Source organism: Anser cygnoides, chromosome 14, assembly GCF_040182565.1.
Source record: "Anser cygnoides isolate HZ-2024a breed goose chromosome 14, Taihu_goose_T2T_genome, whole genome shotgun sequence".
NCBI classification, from domain to species: domain Eukaryota; kingdom Metazoa; phylum Chordata; class Aves; order Anseriformes; family Anatidae; genus Anser; species Anser cygnoides.
This window is the reverse complement of record NC_089886.1, coordinates 9,374,147-9,390,791: the sequence shown is the minus strand read 5'-3', so window position 1 is coordinate 9,390,791 and position 16,645 is coordinate 9,374,147. Positions and strand designations below refer to the sequence as shown.

General features: G+C 60.8%; 3 protein-coding genes across 7 annotated transcripts in view; 1 reads left to right on the top strand and 2 right to left on the bottom strand.

The window, feature by feature from the left end:
• Positions 1-64: 64 nt before the first annotated feature.
• Positions 65-1,946, bottom strand: PRELID1 (PRELI domain containing 1). Its single transcript, XM_066977017.1, has 5 exons — positions 1,737-1,946; positions 1,334-1,559; positions 1,130-1,243; positions 787-865; positions 65-357 (listed from the first exon to the last, which is right to left on the bottom strand). The coding sequence occupies exons 1-5, from the start codon at positions 1,826-1,828 to the stop codon at positions 221-223; spliced, it is 648 nt and encodes a 215-aa protein (XP_066833118.1). The 5' UTR covers positions 1,829-1,946; the 3' UTR covers positions 65-220.
• Positions 1,947-2,014: 68 nt separating this feature from the next.
• Positions 2,015-4,760, top strand: RAB24 (RAB24, member RAS oncogene family). The gene is made up of 8 exons (XM_066977015.1): positions 2,015-2,213; positions 2,795-2,863; positions 2,997-3,075; positions 3,190-3,257; positions 3,383-3,482; positions 3,773-3,823; positions 3,932-3,994; positions 4,298-4,760. Exons 1-8 carry the CDS (start codon positions 2,097-2,099, stop codon positions 4,360-4,362), a joined length of 612 nt encoding a protein of 203 aa, XP_066833116.1. The 5' UTR covers positions 2,015-2,096; the 3' UTR covers positions 4,363-4,760.
• A 471-nt stretch (positions 4,761-5,231) lies between these two features.
• Positions 5,232-16,645, bottom strand: part of NSD1 (nuclear receptor binding SET domain protein 1) — a 62,942-nt gene continuing 51,528 nt past the window's right edge. For all 5 annotated transcript variants that reach the window (XM_066976983.1, XM_066976985.1, XM_066976984.1 and 2 more), the window contains exon 23: positions 5,232-13,772. In XM_066976983.1, coding sequence (XP_066833084.1) covers positions 11,443-13,772 — 2,330 coding nt within the window. In that variant the 3' untranslated portion in view covers positions 5,232-11,442. The remainder of the gene's footprint in view (positions 13,773-16,645) is intronic.

The following is a 16,645-nucleotide window of genomic DNA, read 5'->3' as shown; positions in this document are numbered from 1 at the left end:
TACCCCCTGCACCTGCACCCCCCGGAGCCCAGCTCTGCGCCGGACGGGCCAGCCCTAGGCCAAGTCAGAGGTGGAAGTCGATTCTTTAATGATAATTACATCTTGGAAAGGATCTACCAGCAGCTGATTGTCGGACTAGTACAGTTTGTTTAAAAATATAAAATCTAAGGAGGCTCCTGTCTGCTGTGGCGCAGCCCGACCCTTGCCTGTGCCTGGCTCCTCACACGTACTGCTTCTTCTTGGTGGCCGCCTTGCTTGCCAGGTCCTTGGCTTTCTCTGTCGCAGCTAGAGCCGTCTCCTTGGCTTTCTCCGTTGCTTCCTTGGCCGTCTCCACCAGCGTTTTGGAGGGAGCTTCTCCTGTGACACACAGATCGTTATCCCCAACCCCAGCTAACCCCGTCCTGGCTGACGCGAGCTGCCTGAGCCCGAGCTCTGCCTCCTGCCCCGTGCCGGGAGAAGCGGAACCCTGTGTTCCCGACCCGTGTGCACCGCGGCACGTCGCAGCAAGCTGCGGGCACGTGACTGCTGTCGTGCTGCTTCCCCCTCCCGCCTCAGCTCCACCCCTGCCCAGCCTCCCTGCAGGCCGCAGCAGAGCCTGAACGCGTTGCCTGCCCGCTCCGCTCCGGAAGAGCGGGCTGTGCCCTTGGGGGCAAAGGCGAGGGACGAGGATTTCACGGTCAGTTTAGCTCAAGCTGTGGCCTGTCCACAGACTGGAGCAATGCCAGCATGACCTGTAACCCCCAGAGACCCGTCCCGGTCAGGCACAGCCTCCCCTCAGGTGCTCACCTTGCATTTTTGCTAGCACGTATTCAAATCCTTTAGTACTCTTGGTCACGTTGCTTTTGAACCTCGCCAGACCAAACTCCTGCAACAGAAGAGCCTGTGAGGGTGCAGCCCCGGAGCCCGGCTCATACGGGGTTCTGTCCCAGCCTGACCAAACACTTAGTCCTTCACAGGTGTTACACTGCCTGAAGCGGATGGTTTGGGGCTTCCCAAGAGCTTGTGAGGGTTGTGGGAGTGATGGGGAGAAAAACAGCAAAAGGTAGGGGTAGAGCCCAGCAGGAGGAAACAGCAGCACTAAAACCTCTCCAACTGGGGGGGCAAAGCAGGGGCTGTCGGCAGCACTCACCTGGACAGCCCGCGAGACGCCAAACAGGCTGGAAGAGACCCAGGCCTCCCGCTTGACCTCGGTCCAGTTGCTGTTCTCCGGGTTCACCCGGTAGACGCAGCGCTCCTCCACCACCTGCGGGCACAGACCCCAGCCGTCAGCGCTGCCCGGGGCCCGTGCGCGCCCCTGCCCGTCCCTGCCCGTCCCCCTGCCGCCCGCACCCACCATGAGGCGCGCGTGGTTGATGTTCCAGGTGAAGGTGGTCATGGTCCGGTTCTTGGGGTCCACGATCGAGTCCTCCAGGATGTAGACGGAGTGGGCGACGTTGGCCGGGAAGAAGCGCTCGGCCCAGCGGGGCATCCGGTTGGTCTTGGTCAGGAGCCGCCGGGAGAGCAGCTTGTGGTCCGCCGTCACCTCCCGGTGCACGATGTCTTCGGTCAGGACATGTTTGCTGCAGCGGGGACAGGGGGGGCGGCGGTCGGGGCGGCGCCGGGAGCCCGGAGCCTCCCCCGGGGGGGGGGGGCGGGGCTCAAGAGGAGGACCCCGGGCGGCCCCTTGGGGGAGGGGGGGGCAGAGGGAGCGGGGGGGGGAGCGGGGGAGGCCCCGGCGCCGCGAGGGCCGCGCGCACCTGTAGGGGTTGGGGTAGCGCTGCCAGAAGGCGGCGAAGACCTGGTCCCAGGGCCCCTTGAGGACGCCCAGGCTGGCGCAGTACTTCCCCATGGGCCGCCCGCCGCCGATCTACGCCCGCGCCGCCGCCGCCGCCGCCCCCTCCGCGCCCGCTCCGGCCCGCGCCTGCTGGGCGGCCGCCATGCGGCCCCCGCCCCGCCGCGCCGCCGCGCACTTCCGCCCGCGGGCGCGCACGTCACTTCCGCCGCGCCGGCCCCGCCCCCTTTGCCGTCTCCCTCCCGGTGCGGCGCGCGCGGCGAGGCCCCGCCCCCTCCCGGCGGCCCCGCCCCCTCCCGGCGGCCCCGCCCCCGGCGCGGGCAGGATGAGCGGGCGGCGGGTGGACGCCAAGGTGGTGCTGCTGGGCCAGGAGGGCGCGGGCAAGAGCAGCCTGGTGGAGCGCTGCGCGCACCGCCGCTTCCGCGCCGGGCCCTACCAGAACGTGAGGCACCGGGCGCCGCGCCGGGAACCCCTCCCCCCCTTCCCCTCCCCCACACCGGGACCCTTCCACCGGAACGCGGGGCTTCCCTTCCCTCTCCCCGCCCCCCCCCCCCCCCCTCCCCGCAGCGCGCTGCGCGGTGCCCCCGCCGTCGGTCCCCGCTGCCCCCACCCCGCTCCGGGCCCGGCGGCCTCCGGTGGCCCCGGGGTGGTCCCCGCCGTGTCCCCGCCCCGGTTCCCCCCCCTCGCCGTGCTCGTCCCCGCCCTGCCCCCCGCCAGTCCCCGCCGTGTCACCCCGGTGGCACCGGGCCGGGCCCCCCTCGGCATTCCCCGGTGTCCCCTCCCGGTTCTCCCCCGTGTCCCCGCCCCGGTTCCCGTCCCCGTGCTCGCCTCCCCGGGCCTGCCCCCTCCGTGTCACCCCGCTGTCCCCGGGCCAGGCCCCACAGCCCTAGGCCGGTTCCCGACGCCGGGCCGGGCGTCCCCACCGTGTCCCCGGGCCGGTCCCCACCCCAGTTCCCCCCCCCCGTCCCCCTGCCGGTCCCCACCGTGTCCCCATCCCCGTCCCCACCACCGTTTCTCTTCCAGACCATCGGGGCCGCCTTCGTGGCGAAGGTGATGGCCGTGGGGGACCAGATGGTGACCCTGGGCATCTGGGTAAGCGCTGGGCCCGCGGCCACGCCGGGTGCTGCCACCCCCGGTCACCCCCCTCCCGGCACGGAGACCCCCGGGACCCGCCCCCCCCCCCCCGAGCCCCGCACCGACCCCCCCCCCCGCTCTCCCCCCGCAGGACACGGCCGGCTCGGAGCGCTACGAGGCCATGAGCCGCATGTACTACCGCGGGGCACGGGCCGCCATCGTCTGCTACGGTAAGGGCACGGGGAGAGGAGCGGCCGGTGGATGAGGGTTACGGGGCCGGGGGCTGCACCGGGGGGGGGGCGGGACGTGGGGGCCCGGGGCAGGGCCTGACCCCTCTCTCCCAGACCTCACCAACAGCAGCAGCTTCCAGCGGGCCAAGTTCTGGGTGAACGAGCTGCAGAACTGCGAGGAGGTAAATACGGGGACGGGCCCCGCTTTGGGGTGTTTTGGGGTGGTTTTTTTATTTTTTGGGGTGGGAGCGGTGGTGGCAGTGCCTGGCGCTCACCGCCCCCCCCCCCCCCCCCTCCGCGGCCCCAGGGCTGCCGGATCTACCTGTGCGGCACCAAGAGCGACCTGCTGGAGGACGACCCCAGGACGCGAGCGGTCGACTTCCACGACGCGCAGGACTACGCCGACGGTACGGCCGCGTGCTGCCTCCCCGCTGCCCGCATCGATCCCCGGCTCCGGTGCCGGGGCTCCCCGCGCGGCGGCAGGGCCTCGGCTCTGCCAGGAGCCTCCCCGAGCACGGCACGTCCCGACCCGCCGGCTGGGGCCGCTGCCAGCTGGGCGGCAGGGCCGGGAGCAGCGCGGGGCCGTGCCCTGGGCCCCGGCCAGCCCGCTGTCGGCAGGCACAGCTGAGGGGTGACCCGGGGCAGAGCCAAAACCGAGGGGCACGTCCTGCGCCGCTGACCTGGGTCCTTGTTTCAGAGGTGAAGGCAGAGCTCTTCGAGACCTCCAGCAAGACCGGCCGGAGCGTGGGTGAGTAGCGCCCGTGCCGTGGCAGTGCCCCTCGCGCGGGGCTGGCGGGCGGCTGCGCGGGGCCTGGGGTGCTGCTGGCACCCACGCTGCCCCCGTCCCCTCCCACAGATGAGTTGTTCCAGAAGGTGGCCGAGGACTACGTCCACTTCAGCGCCTTCCAGGTGATGACAGGTGAGCGGGCAGGGCCCTGCTGAGCGCCCGGCGCTGGGGGTCCCACGGGGAGGGTGCGGGGGATGAACACTGCGGGGGTCCCGGGGCACTGCGCTGGGATCGTGCCATGCTGCTGAGGACAGTCCCCGTGCACGGTGTCCCCGTGTCCCCTCACCCCGGGCAGGGGGCAGCCAGGAGGATCCGGACGCAGACCCTGCTCAGGACTTTCTGGGGGTTTGGGGGGGGCTGTGAGCTCTGGGCTCTGTTTGCCATCGCGGCACGGACGTGTCAGCAGCCTCCTCCTCCTCCTCCTGTCTCTTCCAGAGGAGAAAGGCGTCGACCTGGCCCAGAAGAGCAGCACCTACTTCTACAGCTGCTGCCACCACTGAGGCCTCGTGCCCGAAGGGAATCGCTGCTGCGGGGCGGCCAGCCGGCGCTCTCTGGACTCCTCCCGTTTTTTACTTGCTGTATTTTAGCTGCACGAGCCGTCCGCGGCGCACAAAGGGAGCGTGGCCCCACGGACTTGCTCTCTTCCCCGGACTCGGCGTGCAGAGCTGCATGGGTGCTGGAAGTCGCCTGCGGTGTGAGGAGCTGCGGGTCGCTGCCCCCCCGGGCTCCTCGCCCCGCCGAGGGTGCCCCTGACCCCGCGCCCGCAGGAGCTGCTTCCCCGGGGCCCAGCAGCAGCCCCTAACTTATTCTCTCGAACTAGCGCCTGATTCTTTGCAGATTATTTAAGTGTCTCCTACCGAGGTGTACAATGTAAATAAAATGCATTGTGGTCTGAGAACGGGCTCGTGGACGTGACACCGGCGCGTGCCTCAAGCCGGGGCTGGCGCCAGGGCTCGGCCGTGGCCACGTGGGGCCCGACCTGGTCCCTGCACCCGGGGCTGAGCTCCTGCACCCTCTGCGGTCCTGAGCGACTCCCGGGGCATGCCCGACCTGCTGCGCCAGCTCCGCAGCCCGGCCTCTGCCCGGGATGCGGCCCTCGGCTTTGTCCTGACGTGCCCCGGGCTTGCCCCGGCCCTGCCGTGCGGCACGGGGTCACTTTGCGCCAGGGTTTCTGCCCTCGGGGGGCTCAAGGTGTCTCCCCCCCCTCCTCCAGGCCAGCGGCACGGTGCCCACGGGGCTCTCCCATCCCTGCCCCGAGTGCCCGGTGCCCACGGTCAGCATCGCAGCAGGGCTGGGGCCCCCCGTGCTGCCTCCATGAGACCCACTCGCCCGCTGCCCCCCCCTCAGCAAGACAAAACACAAGAGGACATCGAGAGTAAAGTTAAACTTTACTTTACAGTAATTTTTCTTCTATATACAAAGAATTACAGTACATGTTCTGGGAGCACCTGGGCAGGGCAACCCTCTTTTCATTATAAGTTTCACATACACAGCCAACAGTCTAAGGGGAGCAAAATGAAAGTAATCAATGGTCCAAGACTCTCCCCTCTCCCTCTTCTAAAAATAATATACATGCTGGAAATATGTAGGTTTCTCTCACCCGCTCTGGCACTCCCGCTTAGAACCGACAGACACGACCTGGACAGCTCTGAGTGACCCCGCGTCCCCCCCGGAGCCCCCACCCGCCCCCAGCACCCGCCCGGGCTGGGCACCCCCGCTCCAGCCACGATTTCCTTCGGCGAAGCCCGAGGAGGGGACCCTGCGCGGGACACCCCCAGCGGGTGACACAGGGCGGGGTCCTGGCCTCTGGGAGTCCCCGCACCGAGCTCACGGCTTCAGCACAACCCTACGCCACCGCCCGAGCACTGCGTCCCCCTGTCCCCTCCCTGGCAGCAAAGGAGGGGGAGCGGGCACAGCTTCCTTCCCCGGCAGCCCCCTGCACACCCAGGTAGGTCCCCTCGGGGCCGGGAGCGGGCCACCCTCCCCGGGACCCCAACCAGGGCGCGTGGCACCAGAGGACGGCCGAGGCTGCTCGGGACCGGGCGCGTTACCCCAAGCTTGGTGTCTCGGAGGCGAGCGGGCTGGCGGGGCGGCGAATGCAGCGCCGTGGGTTATCGGGGAGTAACGTGCCCTTGGCAGGGAGAGGGGCGGTGGCGGGGAGTGTGCCCCTGGCACCCTGCTCCCCCTGGGCCAGCACGAGCCGCTGCTGGCACAAGCGCCCCCCCGCCCTCCTCCCTGCACATCGGCCGGGGCCACCCTCAGCTCCAGCCACGCTCCACCTCGAGCCTCCCGGTGCTGCTGCTTCTGCTTTTAAAACAAGTTCCCAGTGTCTTAAAAAAAAAAAAAAAATACACAAAACCCAGTTCCTTGAAGTCAACAACTCGGAAACATCAGAAAAACAAAAACTGAAACCAGCTCAGTACCAAACGGACACACAGAACATGCAGGTAGCGGATGCCTGGCTTGCTTCACGTGGCTCCACTCGCTCTCTACGCTCACAGGGCCCACTGGCACGGCTGGTTTGGGTCTCGAAACCACCACAAATCAAAAGAACCCCGTCTCCCCGGGTGCAGGAGACATACCTTGTCCCGTTTCGGTTGCAGGCACCGCAGCCCAGCCCCAGCTGCGCAGGGATGGGGTTCGGCCCGCGGGCTAGGAGCCGTGAGTCCAGCCCTACTGTGCTAAGCTGCCGAACGTTTTACAATAGCACCACGATAGCCCAAGAGCTTAGCCGAGGGCAAACTGATTAAAACTTTACCTTGAAATAGGACATAGCAACACCCATTTCTCAGATTTCCCTAGGAGGTAGATTCAGTGCTGTAGGACTGTCCGTCACCGCCACTGCCCCAGCCCGCGCTCACGCACACTGTCCCGCTGCCTCGCTCGGAGGGCGCCTGCCCCTGGCTCGGCTCGGATCCATTTCGGAGGCGTTTCCCCACCCGCGCTGACCGAGGGCACCGCACCCTGCTGCCACCACGCCGGCCAGGTGCCCCTAAAGCCATGTCCCCAAGCCCCGCGCCCCGTAAAACAGCCCCCGGGAGCCCCGAGCCCCCGCCAGCCAGACCTCGGCTGCAAGCGCCTCCGTTCGCGTTGCCACTATCACGGGGAGTAATTAGTACAAAGCTAATTTGGGGTGATCAAACCACGGCACGAGCCCTCGCCGGACCCGGGTGGTGGCCTCTGTCGCTTCCTTTCGGAGTAGCCGCACATTTTGCCACTTTGCTTTGACATTCGCTCGCTGGCGAAGGCTGAAAAGACTCATCGGGAAGTTAGGGCAAAGCACATTACAAGCAGGTTACAGTTACGGTTATTCCAAACATCAAGCAAAATCAGAAGTTAAGGCTGAAATTAAAAATAAAACAGAAGGTGTTGAAGGTCTGAGGTTCCTCAAACGGCCTCGCCTCTGCCCTGCTGCAACCCCGGCTGCGGCACCCCGGTACGAGCAGCGTACACCAGCGGCATGCTCGGGTTAAAGCAGCTGACGATGCGTTAGGGTTAGGTCTGCTTCTTGTCGTTCTTCTTCCCGTGAAAACGCAGCTGAAGCTCCTCTGGCACCCTAAGCCCACATCTCCTCACCTTAATCCGTGACTGCTCTTTAGATTTAACCATCTATCCGATTTGCATTCTAATAGCCACACCTTTAAAGCCCTGTGCCTGTAGGGGGGTGGGTTTAACCCCAGTTGTAACGCATGCACCCACAGTACTACCTGGAGTTTGTGCATGGAAGTGAATCTTTGTGAGTTTTTTTTAAATAGGAAAAAAGTATTAGCATGTGAACAGCAATAAGGAAAGCTACCATGAGCCAGTTAGCATCAGAAGGTACAGGGTACGGGATTACCCCTTAGTGATCTCCTCCCTGCCAGCCTCACCGGAGCCCCGCTGACAGCAGGAGCCAGCCCCACAACCCTCCAGCACCGCCTCGGCAGGCAGGTCGTGCCCACGCGAGGCCCATCGCCTTGCCGTTATCCGCAAGAGCTCCTCCACCAGCAGAGGTGAACCGGGACTCGACTCTCCTGCGCGTGGTGGGGCACTGACCTGAGCCGTGCCGTGGGGCTGGGGCCACAGGCGGTGACCCCAACGCACTGCTCGCAGCGGGGGCAGGCTGCCCCCCCCCCAGCAAGCACGCTGCCAGGCGAAGCAGGCTGAAAGCTGGAAACGCTTCCAGCCCTTTCTCCACGGGGAAGGGAGAGCCGTTCCTACAAGGGGACTGCTGCCGGGAAGTTCCCGCGAGCCTCCCCGATGGCAGGGAAAGGGAAGCTACTCTGACCACAGTTCACGACTGCCCTCGATTCACCTGCTGATCGGAGCACTCCGACACACCAAAAAGGTGCCACAGCCGCCGACCTCGGCCACCTCCAGCCCAGCGCTGGGGCTCTGGGAGCCGGAGCAGCCCGTCAGCAGTTTCTCTTGCACGAGCAGCGTACCAGGGGTACGAGTTACCTGCCGCCTTCCTCTACGTCAACAGAAATCTGTGATTCAAACTGGCTGAACTCTGCAAGGCAGAAAATGAACCGAACGGCTTCAGTACACACCTCTCCTCCTCCAAGGCCGTGCCACCAGCTGCCACCAAGTCACCCGCGCGCTGAAGCAGCCCGCACTTCCTCTGTGGGGTTGCCGTTGCCTGAAGCTGCTCACCCCCAGGTGAAGGCAGGCTGGGAGCAGCAGGACTTCAGGGACTGACCTCCCCACCCCAGGCCATTTTACTGGGGTGACCGCAGTCACTGCCACAAGCACGTACAGAGCCCTGCACACACCTCAGAAGCCCTCCTGATCTGGCAGAGAATTACCCACAAGGGCTGGGAGGGAACAGAAGCTTGCTAAATTAGACTTTCCAACATGTAACTGGAAGGGAGCAAGTCGGAAACCTGGATCCTTGCGGAAAAGGCATGAAGGGAGCGAAGAGAGGTGGGGTACGGTCAGATGCGAGGTATAAGGCTGTGGGTTTGAAATGCCATGCAACAGTTCCATCTATGGTCACTGCTCAGAACAAGCTCTTGGATAACCAACGTGCTGTGTGAAAGGCTTCTGCTGCCGTGAACCTCGCCCTATTGTTTGAGCACATGATTTATAGAAGTGATTTTTCAAACCTGCACTTACGAGAATTCACTGAGAACTTCTCCATTTTACAGATTTAAAAAAGCCTGCACCAAAAATATTCACAGTTTATTTTTCATGAAACAAATAGCTAGTTAACACGTGACGATGCAAAGCGGGGCTGGGCAGAGCAGCGCAGACACCTCTCTGTTACAGCTGTAGCTGGCTGGGCGGCTGGCATGGAGGTAACCCTACTTACATACTCTACAAGACTACGTCCAGCTCATGGGAAGGCCTATAAATGTGAATTCAAGGTTTATTTTCCTTCTCACACATGATAAATACTTAATATACTGAAACTCATTACCATTTTTATTTTTGTTTAAAAAAGTTAAATGCCCTTAGATTACCTTCTCTCTCAATGGCTCTGAGGAGTTGTCCTGATTCCCTTTGTGCAGGAGTCACGCAGAAACACAAGCTGCTTGCATTTCCTCAGTTTCAGCAGCGAGCAGGAACTGACCTGCCAGTCTTCCCGGAAAAACATCATTAATCAGTAAGTTTCCATAAGCCGTAAAGCTTTTTGAAGTCGCTAGCTATTCTACAAAGGATCTGAAATGATGCGGACTGGAAGAGATGCACCACAGCACTGGTAACGTCCCCTGTGCCCAGCACACCCGGCCTTTATAGCAGGACGTTGTCTTGGGGTGCACACGTAAGGAAAGGAGAACGGATCAGGATTTGTCTTGGTACATGCGCCTGCCTCCCTTCACGGAAAACAGCAAAGCTCGTGACCACCTGCTCCAGGAGCAGCAAGCAAGCACCTGCAAGCCCAGGGATGTGCTCCCAAGTCAGCGGGAAGGGGTCAGCTGGAGCCAAACCCAGTCTGGGGAGGCTCCTGCACCTCTGCCCCAAACAAGGGGGTTCTCCGGAGCCTGGTGGCGGGCACTGAGATCTGAGGCTGCAGTACCCGAGTCAGCAGAGCTCAGGAAAACCAGAGGTAAGGTGTTGGGAGAGTGGGAGAACGTCCGGGTCAGCAGTGCGTCCTCGGCAGGGTGCCAACCCCACCGTGCCATGCCCGGGGCCACTCCTCCTCCTCCTGCCTGCGCGGGCGGCGCTGGCCCGCGGCACCCACTGCGAGACGCCGCTCCGGTCCTCTGGGACTCGCCCCCAACTTCTGCCTCAATGCTGGGGTGAGCTGCTTCCAGCAGGCCTCGCCTGGACGCCCACCAGGTAACAAAAGGGCTCCTCGGCCGGAAAAGGGCGAAGAGGAAAGAAGGCGGCCGGCTGCTCGAGCCCCGCGTTCCAGTGTGAGAACTACGATTGGGTTGGAAGGACACACATGCGCACACACACACGCACACCGACACAGTCCAGTTAATTCAAGTCTCCTTTGGTTGTAGATGAGTGAAGCTGGAAGCTACCCGAGGGGAAGGTGCGGAACGGGTCCCCTACACGCACAGCACCCTTGCCTCCGCGCTGCAAAGTTAACGACAGGCTTCGACTGCAGCTCTGCAACGCGCCACGCTGCTGGGAAGACCTGGTGGGATGCGAGCACATCCTGAACACGTCCGAGGCAAGGGGAGAAAAGACCACGCAGGCTGCTGGCACGAGTCACCAAGAGACTGGATGGAAATGTCAGAGGGAGCACCGACACCAACGCCCAGCACCGGGGGAAGTCCCTCTGCCTGACTCTGCTATTGCTGCTTTACAGGTCTGGGTGTTGGCAAGCGCAGGAAGCACGCCGCGTGCCCCGTGCTAAAGGGTTAAGACACAAGAAGGAAAAACCTGCCAGATGGCTTCTTCCAAGATCTTTCTCTTTTTCCCTGACCTCCTTCAGATTCCCCGTTTCTGGGGCCTGGGCAGTTGCAGCTTTGTATCAAGGAGCCTACGCGGATACTGCCTATTGCTGGAGAAAACCGCACCGAGCGGGTGCAGGAGGCTCCTCTCCTAACTCAGCCGGACACAACGCCTGTCCTCGGCGCGCCGCGCACGCAGCACGTCCCGGTGAACACACGGACAGAACCTCGCAAAGCAAAACCCTGCAGGGCAGACAACAGATAAACCCCTTCCCTGCCTTCTGCAGAGGTCGGCAAGAGAGTACGCGCCTGACTGCTCCCCATCCGATCCCTGAAACCTCTCCGATCCCGGGGCAGCCTGACGGATCTGCTTCCTCTAAATACACTTAGCAAGAGCGAGGCCCCTCGCTGTACGCAGGAGCCTGCCTAGGAATTGGACCTGGAGCTTGAACATGCTGGATCAGTAATGTGACCATTTCAGTGGAATTTGAGATTTTACCCAGAGTGGACTCTTTATTTCAGCTTTACCATTCGCAAAAGGAAGAGGAAAAGCTCACGGATGCTCTCTCCCTTTGGCTGGGCCACACTCAGACTGAAGTGAATGTCCTTGCTCATGTCACGAGAGAATATGGATGGGATGTGCATGGGTTAGGGGCTGGGCTCAGGGAAGTGAATAAAGAAAACAAAACAAAGAATATCCCCCTCCCTAAACATTAAAAGACTGAAACCTGCCTCCCATGTTCACCGACCTCACTTTGGCTCTGAGTCAGCCAATTCGTGACAGACAGAATCCTGGTTACGGGCTAGCGCTGCGTTCTGTTCAGGCAAAGGGTCCTGCCCCCGAGGAGTATGTACTTTTCCAGCCAGCCACGAAATCTGGTCAAGAGTCTGAATGTTTGTGACAATCCACTGCGTCTGCTCTGGGGGCACCGGCGCTTCCCTGGCAGGCCGGGGGGTCTGCTCGAACGCACGCAATCTCTCTGATGTCCAAGGGGTTTGCTCCGCGGGGGCTGAGGCCACTTCCCAGACAGGCTGAAGAGTCGGCTCTGGTAGCTTCTCTGCTGTCCGGGGAGACTGCTCGGCAGGCGTCAGGGCTTTCGCAGTGGGCCAGTGGGTTTGCTCGTGTGTCTGGAGCTTCTCCGTGGGCCAAGGTAACTGTCCGACGTGCGGCACCGCCTTCCCAACCGACCACGGGATCTGCTCGCCAGCTAACAGGGTCCTCTCCTTCTGCTGGGGGTTGAGCTCCGCGGCGGGCGCCCCCCGGTCCTTGGGCTGGGCGTTCTGGTCGACGGGCCGCAGCGCCTTCTCTGACAGCAACAGCCTCGGGGCCGACGCGGCTGGGGGCTTCTCCAAGACTTGGGGCCGAGGAGCCACAGCAGCGGCCAGCTTGTCTGAGGCCTGAGGCCACGGGGCCGTAAGAGCCAGGGGCCTCTCCAGGAGCTGAGGCCGAACGGCCCCGGAGCTCGGAGCCTTCTCTGGAGGCAAGACCCGCAGCGCCCCGGCATCGGGAGCCTTCTCTGGAGGCAGGGGCCGCAGCACGCCGGGGCTCAGAGCCTTCTGCGTGAGGGGGATCCGCAGGGCCCCCGAGCCGAGAGCCTTCTCCGTGGGCAGGACGTGGGGTGAACGGGAGCCATGGGCCTTCTCCAGGGGCAGTGGACGTGGTATCCCTAAGCTGGGAGCCTTGTCTGGGGGCAGGATCCGTGGCATCCCCAAGGCAGGAACCTTCTCTGGAGGCAGGGGATGGGGTGCCCCAGAGCCGGGAGCCTTCTCCGTGGCCAACACCCGCGCTGCCCCGGAGAAGGAAGCCTTCTCCGGAGGTGGGGGCCGCGGCCCCCCCAGTCCAGAAACCTTCTCCGTGGGCAGGATCCGTGAGACCGGGGAGCTGGGGACGTTTTCAACGGGCAGAGGCCACAGCACCCCAGGGCTGGGAACGTCCTCCGGTGCCGGGACATGCTGCACCACGGAGCTGGGGGCCTTCTCCGCAGGCTGCGGCTGCAGACTCTGGGCAGCAGCTTTGCTCAGCAGCTGAGGCTGATCGGCCGCGGGAGGCTCGTCCACGGGCTGGGACTGCATGGTCCCTGCCGTGGCGAGAAGTCTGTCCGACAGCTGAGGGTGCAGGCATTTTGTCGGAAACTCATTCAGCAGCTCCGGCTGCTGGGTCCTGGTGTCGCCGAGCGACTTGTCCGCTAACTCCAAAACCCCAGCAGCGGCAGGAGGCTCGTCCGACAGCTGGAGCTGCAGGGCCCCAGCAGGAACGAGCGCCTCGTCCGATGACTGCGGGCTTCCCGGAGACTTGCTGGGCAGAGGAGGCTGCGAGGCGTCGCCGGAAGCCTCGTCCAGCGGCCACAGCACGGCGTTGGCGGGAGGTTTGTCGGGTTGCTGAGGCTTCAGCGCTACGATGATGGGCTGCTTCTCCGACTGCAGCCTCAGGGACAGGGCAGCCTGGGGCCTGTCTGACGGCTGCAGGCGGAGCGACAGGGTGGTGGGAGGCTTGTCCGAGGGCTGCAGCCGGAGGGACAGGGTGGTGGGGGGTTTGTTGGACGGCTTCAGCCTCAGCGACAAGGTGGTGGGGGGTTTGTTTGACGGCGGCAGTCTCAGCGCCAGGGCGGCGGGCGGTTTGTCTGGCGGGGGCAGCCGCAGGGCCAGGGTGGTGGGGGGCTTGTTTGACGGCTGCAGCCTCAGGGCTAGGGTGGTGGGGGGTTTGTCTGACGGCGGCAGCCGCAGCGCTAGGGTGGCGGGGGGCTTTTCTGGGGACTGCAGTTTGAAGGCCGTAGACTGAGGTAGCCTGTCCAAAGGCTGAATGCTCAGGTCTGTATCTGCAGGCGGCTGCTCTGGTGGCTGGGTGTCGTCGCCGTTAGTCAGTGCTCCCATGGGAGGCACATACTCACGAATTTCTCCCGGCTCTAGGGGGTTAGGGCCGCAGGGATCGTGCTCTGTGCAGCATAAGCGTCCATCCAGCTTGGAGATGAAGAGCATGCCTTCCCGGTGCTGCTTGCAGAAGGATCTGGGGCACATCTCGCAGAAGGAAGCTGCCTCCTTACCACACATGTCACACTGATGCCATGGGCACTCCCATTTTCCTGCAGCACAAACACAGGAGAAAAGACATAACTTAGGAGTGGTATAGAGGGAAGATAACGAGGCCTGCTGCAAGAGTTTAAGGGCAAGAGGGAACGCCCCTGTAAGACTCCGATGCAATTCTACATGTTCTTCTCGGATTCTGCCATAGCTCCTACGCTTGAAGGGCAGTTAACAGGAATCTGCATCCTTGGAAGCAACCAGGGAAATCATAACTGCAACGAACATAAGCTCTGCCAGGTCAGACCGAAAGTCCATCTGGCTCCAGTATGACACAAACCAGTACGGGTCCCTAGACAAAAGAAGGCAGCCCCAGCTTGCACTTCTCTGTCTCCTATTTCCAGATGAGAGCAACAGTATCTGCACAGAATACACCCAGCAGACTTTAAGTAGATACTTCAGGTTTGTCTTAAGTCTTTGTTTAGTTCTGGGCCAACATCCTCCCTTCCTGTTTATCAGAAAGTAGTACTCGGCGAGCAGCGGACATCAGGGAGTAGGTTTCTCTTGTCTCCGTACCCAAAGACATCTTTAAACCTGTGCACGGATATGATAAAAATGCTTCTTATCATAAAGCCAAGCTGTGCCCCGAGAAGCTCAGTGCCTACACTGAATCTATTCACCACCAGTATCAATGCCATCACGGAGAAAAATAAATAAACAAACAAGTCAACGTGACAGCAGAGAGGCTGTTGTTTCCTTCACTTGAAGCTGGATCTCACTGGTCCCGCTCCCCACTCCCCTCAGCCAAGGCTGCTGCTGTCTCTGCCAAAAGCTTCTCACCAGCTTTAAGGGCCCAAGGAACCACTTGTACCCAGGGCACATGAGGCAGAGGCTCTGCCCTCTCACTGCGGGATCAGTGTGGCTGCCTTTCCAAAGACACCCCCTGCCCCTGTGCTCCCCTCAGCGCCCCATGCTCCCAGTGGTTCCTCATCCTGCCGTAAAAAGCATTTTGCATGGCAGCCCCCCCCCCCCCGGCACCTTGAATAGAGCCACAGGCATCTGCACAAGCAACGACGGAGGGCAGCTGTGGGCACCAGCAGAGCACTTCCCACCTCTCTGAACCAAGCCCACACATCCGTGGTTTTTGCTACCAGCTCTTTTCCAGAGAGGCTGGCAGGCCGCAGCACTGCGCCGAGCAGCTGTGGTCATCTCTTGATGCTGTTGTGCAACACCAGCTTTCCACTCCCCCCCTCTCCTGCTGCTTTTCCCCCTGGGCTGAAGAAAACACGCAGTAAGTTTTTCCCCTCCTTTGAAGCCAGTCCAAGGCTTCTGTTCTGGTCTTAAATATGTACACAGATTCTGTGTGCCTTTTCCAGTTTCTTGACATCATTTTCGGGGCAGGGTTGTTTAAAATTACACGTGTTCTCCCCTGCCTGAGGCTCGCAGTGCTGCAGCGCGGGTTATCTCACTGCTCCCCCCGTCGGTGTGCACCGAGCCCCTTCCCACCGCAGGGCAGGGCGAGCTCTCGCGATGCACTGCTGCTGAGCAGAGGGCAGCCGCTCTGAACACTCACTTTGACCAGCGGAAAGATTCTGGAATTATTAAAGAGGTCGCTTATACAGACGGAAAATATAGTCAGTCAAAAAGTGCCAGTGTGTTTCAGGACGGATAAATCATATCAAACCACTCTAATGGTCTCTGACAGGATAAAAAGGCTAATGAATAAGCTGTCTCTCCAGAGACAGCCCAGAGCTGAGGGGCTCTTGGAAGCAGGATCGCACCATTAGTAACATGCAAACAAGCAGGAAATTCCAATTACTTAACAGCAATGCCCATGACAGAAGAAATATTTGAAGTAAAAAAAGAGACGAACCTTTGATGTCCTGCATGATATTCTAAGGAACAAGCTAGGAAAATAACTGCCTACGTATAAAAATGGTAAAATGGTTACAACAGGCTGAAAATCGTTCTCAAAACCAGCTATTAGTGGTCTTCTGGCAAAGTGCGGGGACTTTTCAAATGAGGTGCTTCAGGAGTCTGTTTTAGCCTATATTTTAATTTTCATTTCTGGAAGCAGAATACCAAGTACTCTTACAGCCTCGCGGTTATCTGCACAGTCCTGGGAGGAACTGCAAGAATCTGCTTAGGCAGGCTCAGAATTCATAATGGTATTGATAAACTGGACAAACGCTCTTGTACCAACAAGGTGCAATTAGGTAAAGCAAGAGCAGGGCAAAGGAGGATTGTAGGAGGAAGAAACAGAATAAATATGTGAAGAAGATCAAGACAACATGACTCAAGGATGATAGGACAAATCACAAACTAAATATCAAGTTATTTTTGCTAAACAAGTCAGATCTCATTTCCTGACAAATTTTATATAAAGCACGAAATAATATTCTGTTCCGTCGGTTTAGCACAATCTCAGTTGCAATACTGTTAAAAATACGTGTTACCAGAGTTAAAAAAAAATACGGAGGGAAATGGGACACATTCCAGAACAGACCAAGAATAATAATTTTAAAAAAAATAAGAGCTGCAAGGAAAGGCTGTTCGTTTCATCTGGAAACGCACTTAGGAGATAAGAGTCCTCCAGTATGCAAAAGAATGGATACCGGAGAGGTAGCAACCCATTGTTTTTTCATGTCAGGCTCTTAGGAGAACTTTTTCAAATGGAAACCCAGAGAACAGGCTAAATGCTAAAACCTCCAATAAAGGAAAATCTAAAGCATGAGAAAACCTGCCAGGATGTTTGAATGTCCTGTCTTAGCACACAAAAATGAGAATAGAAAGGTGATGTTCAGGACACTCTCACCCTCAGTTACTGTTTCCACAGGAATGACCTGTGCTCCTTGCTGGCTTTTACATTGCATTCGTCCAGTGATCAACCCAAGCTATTCTGTATAAATACATCGCTCTTCCCAAAACTTAACAC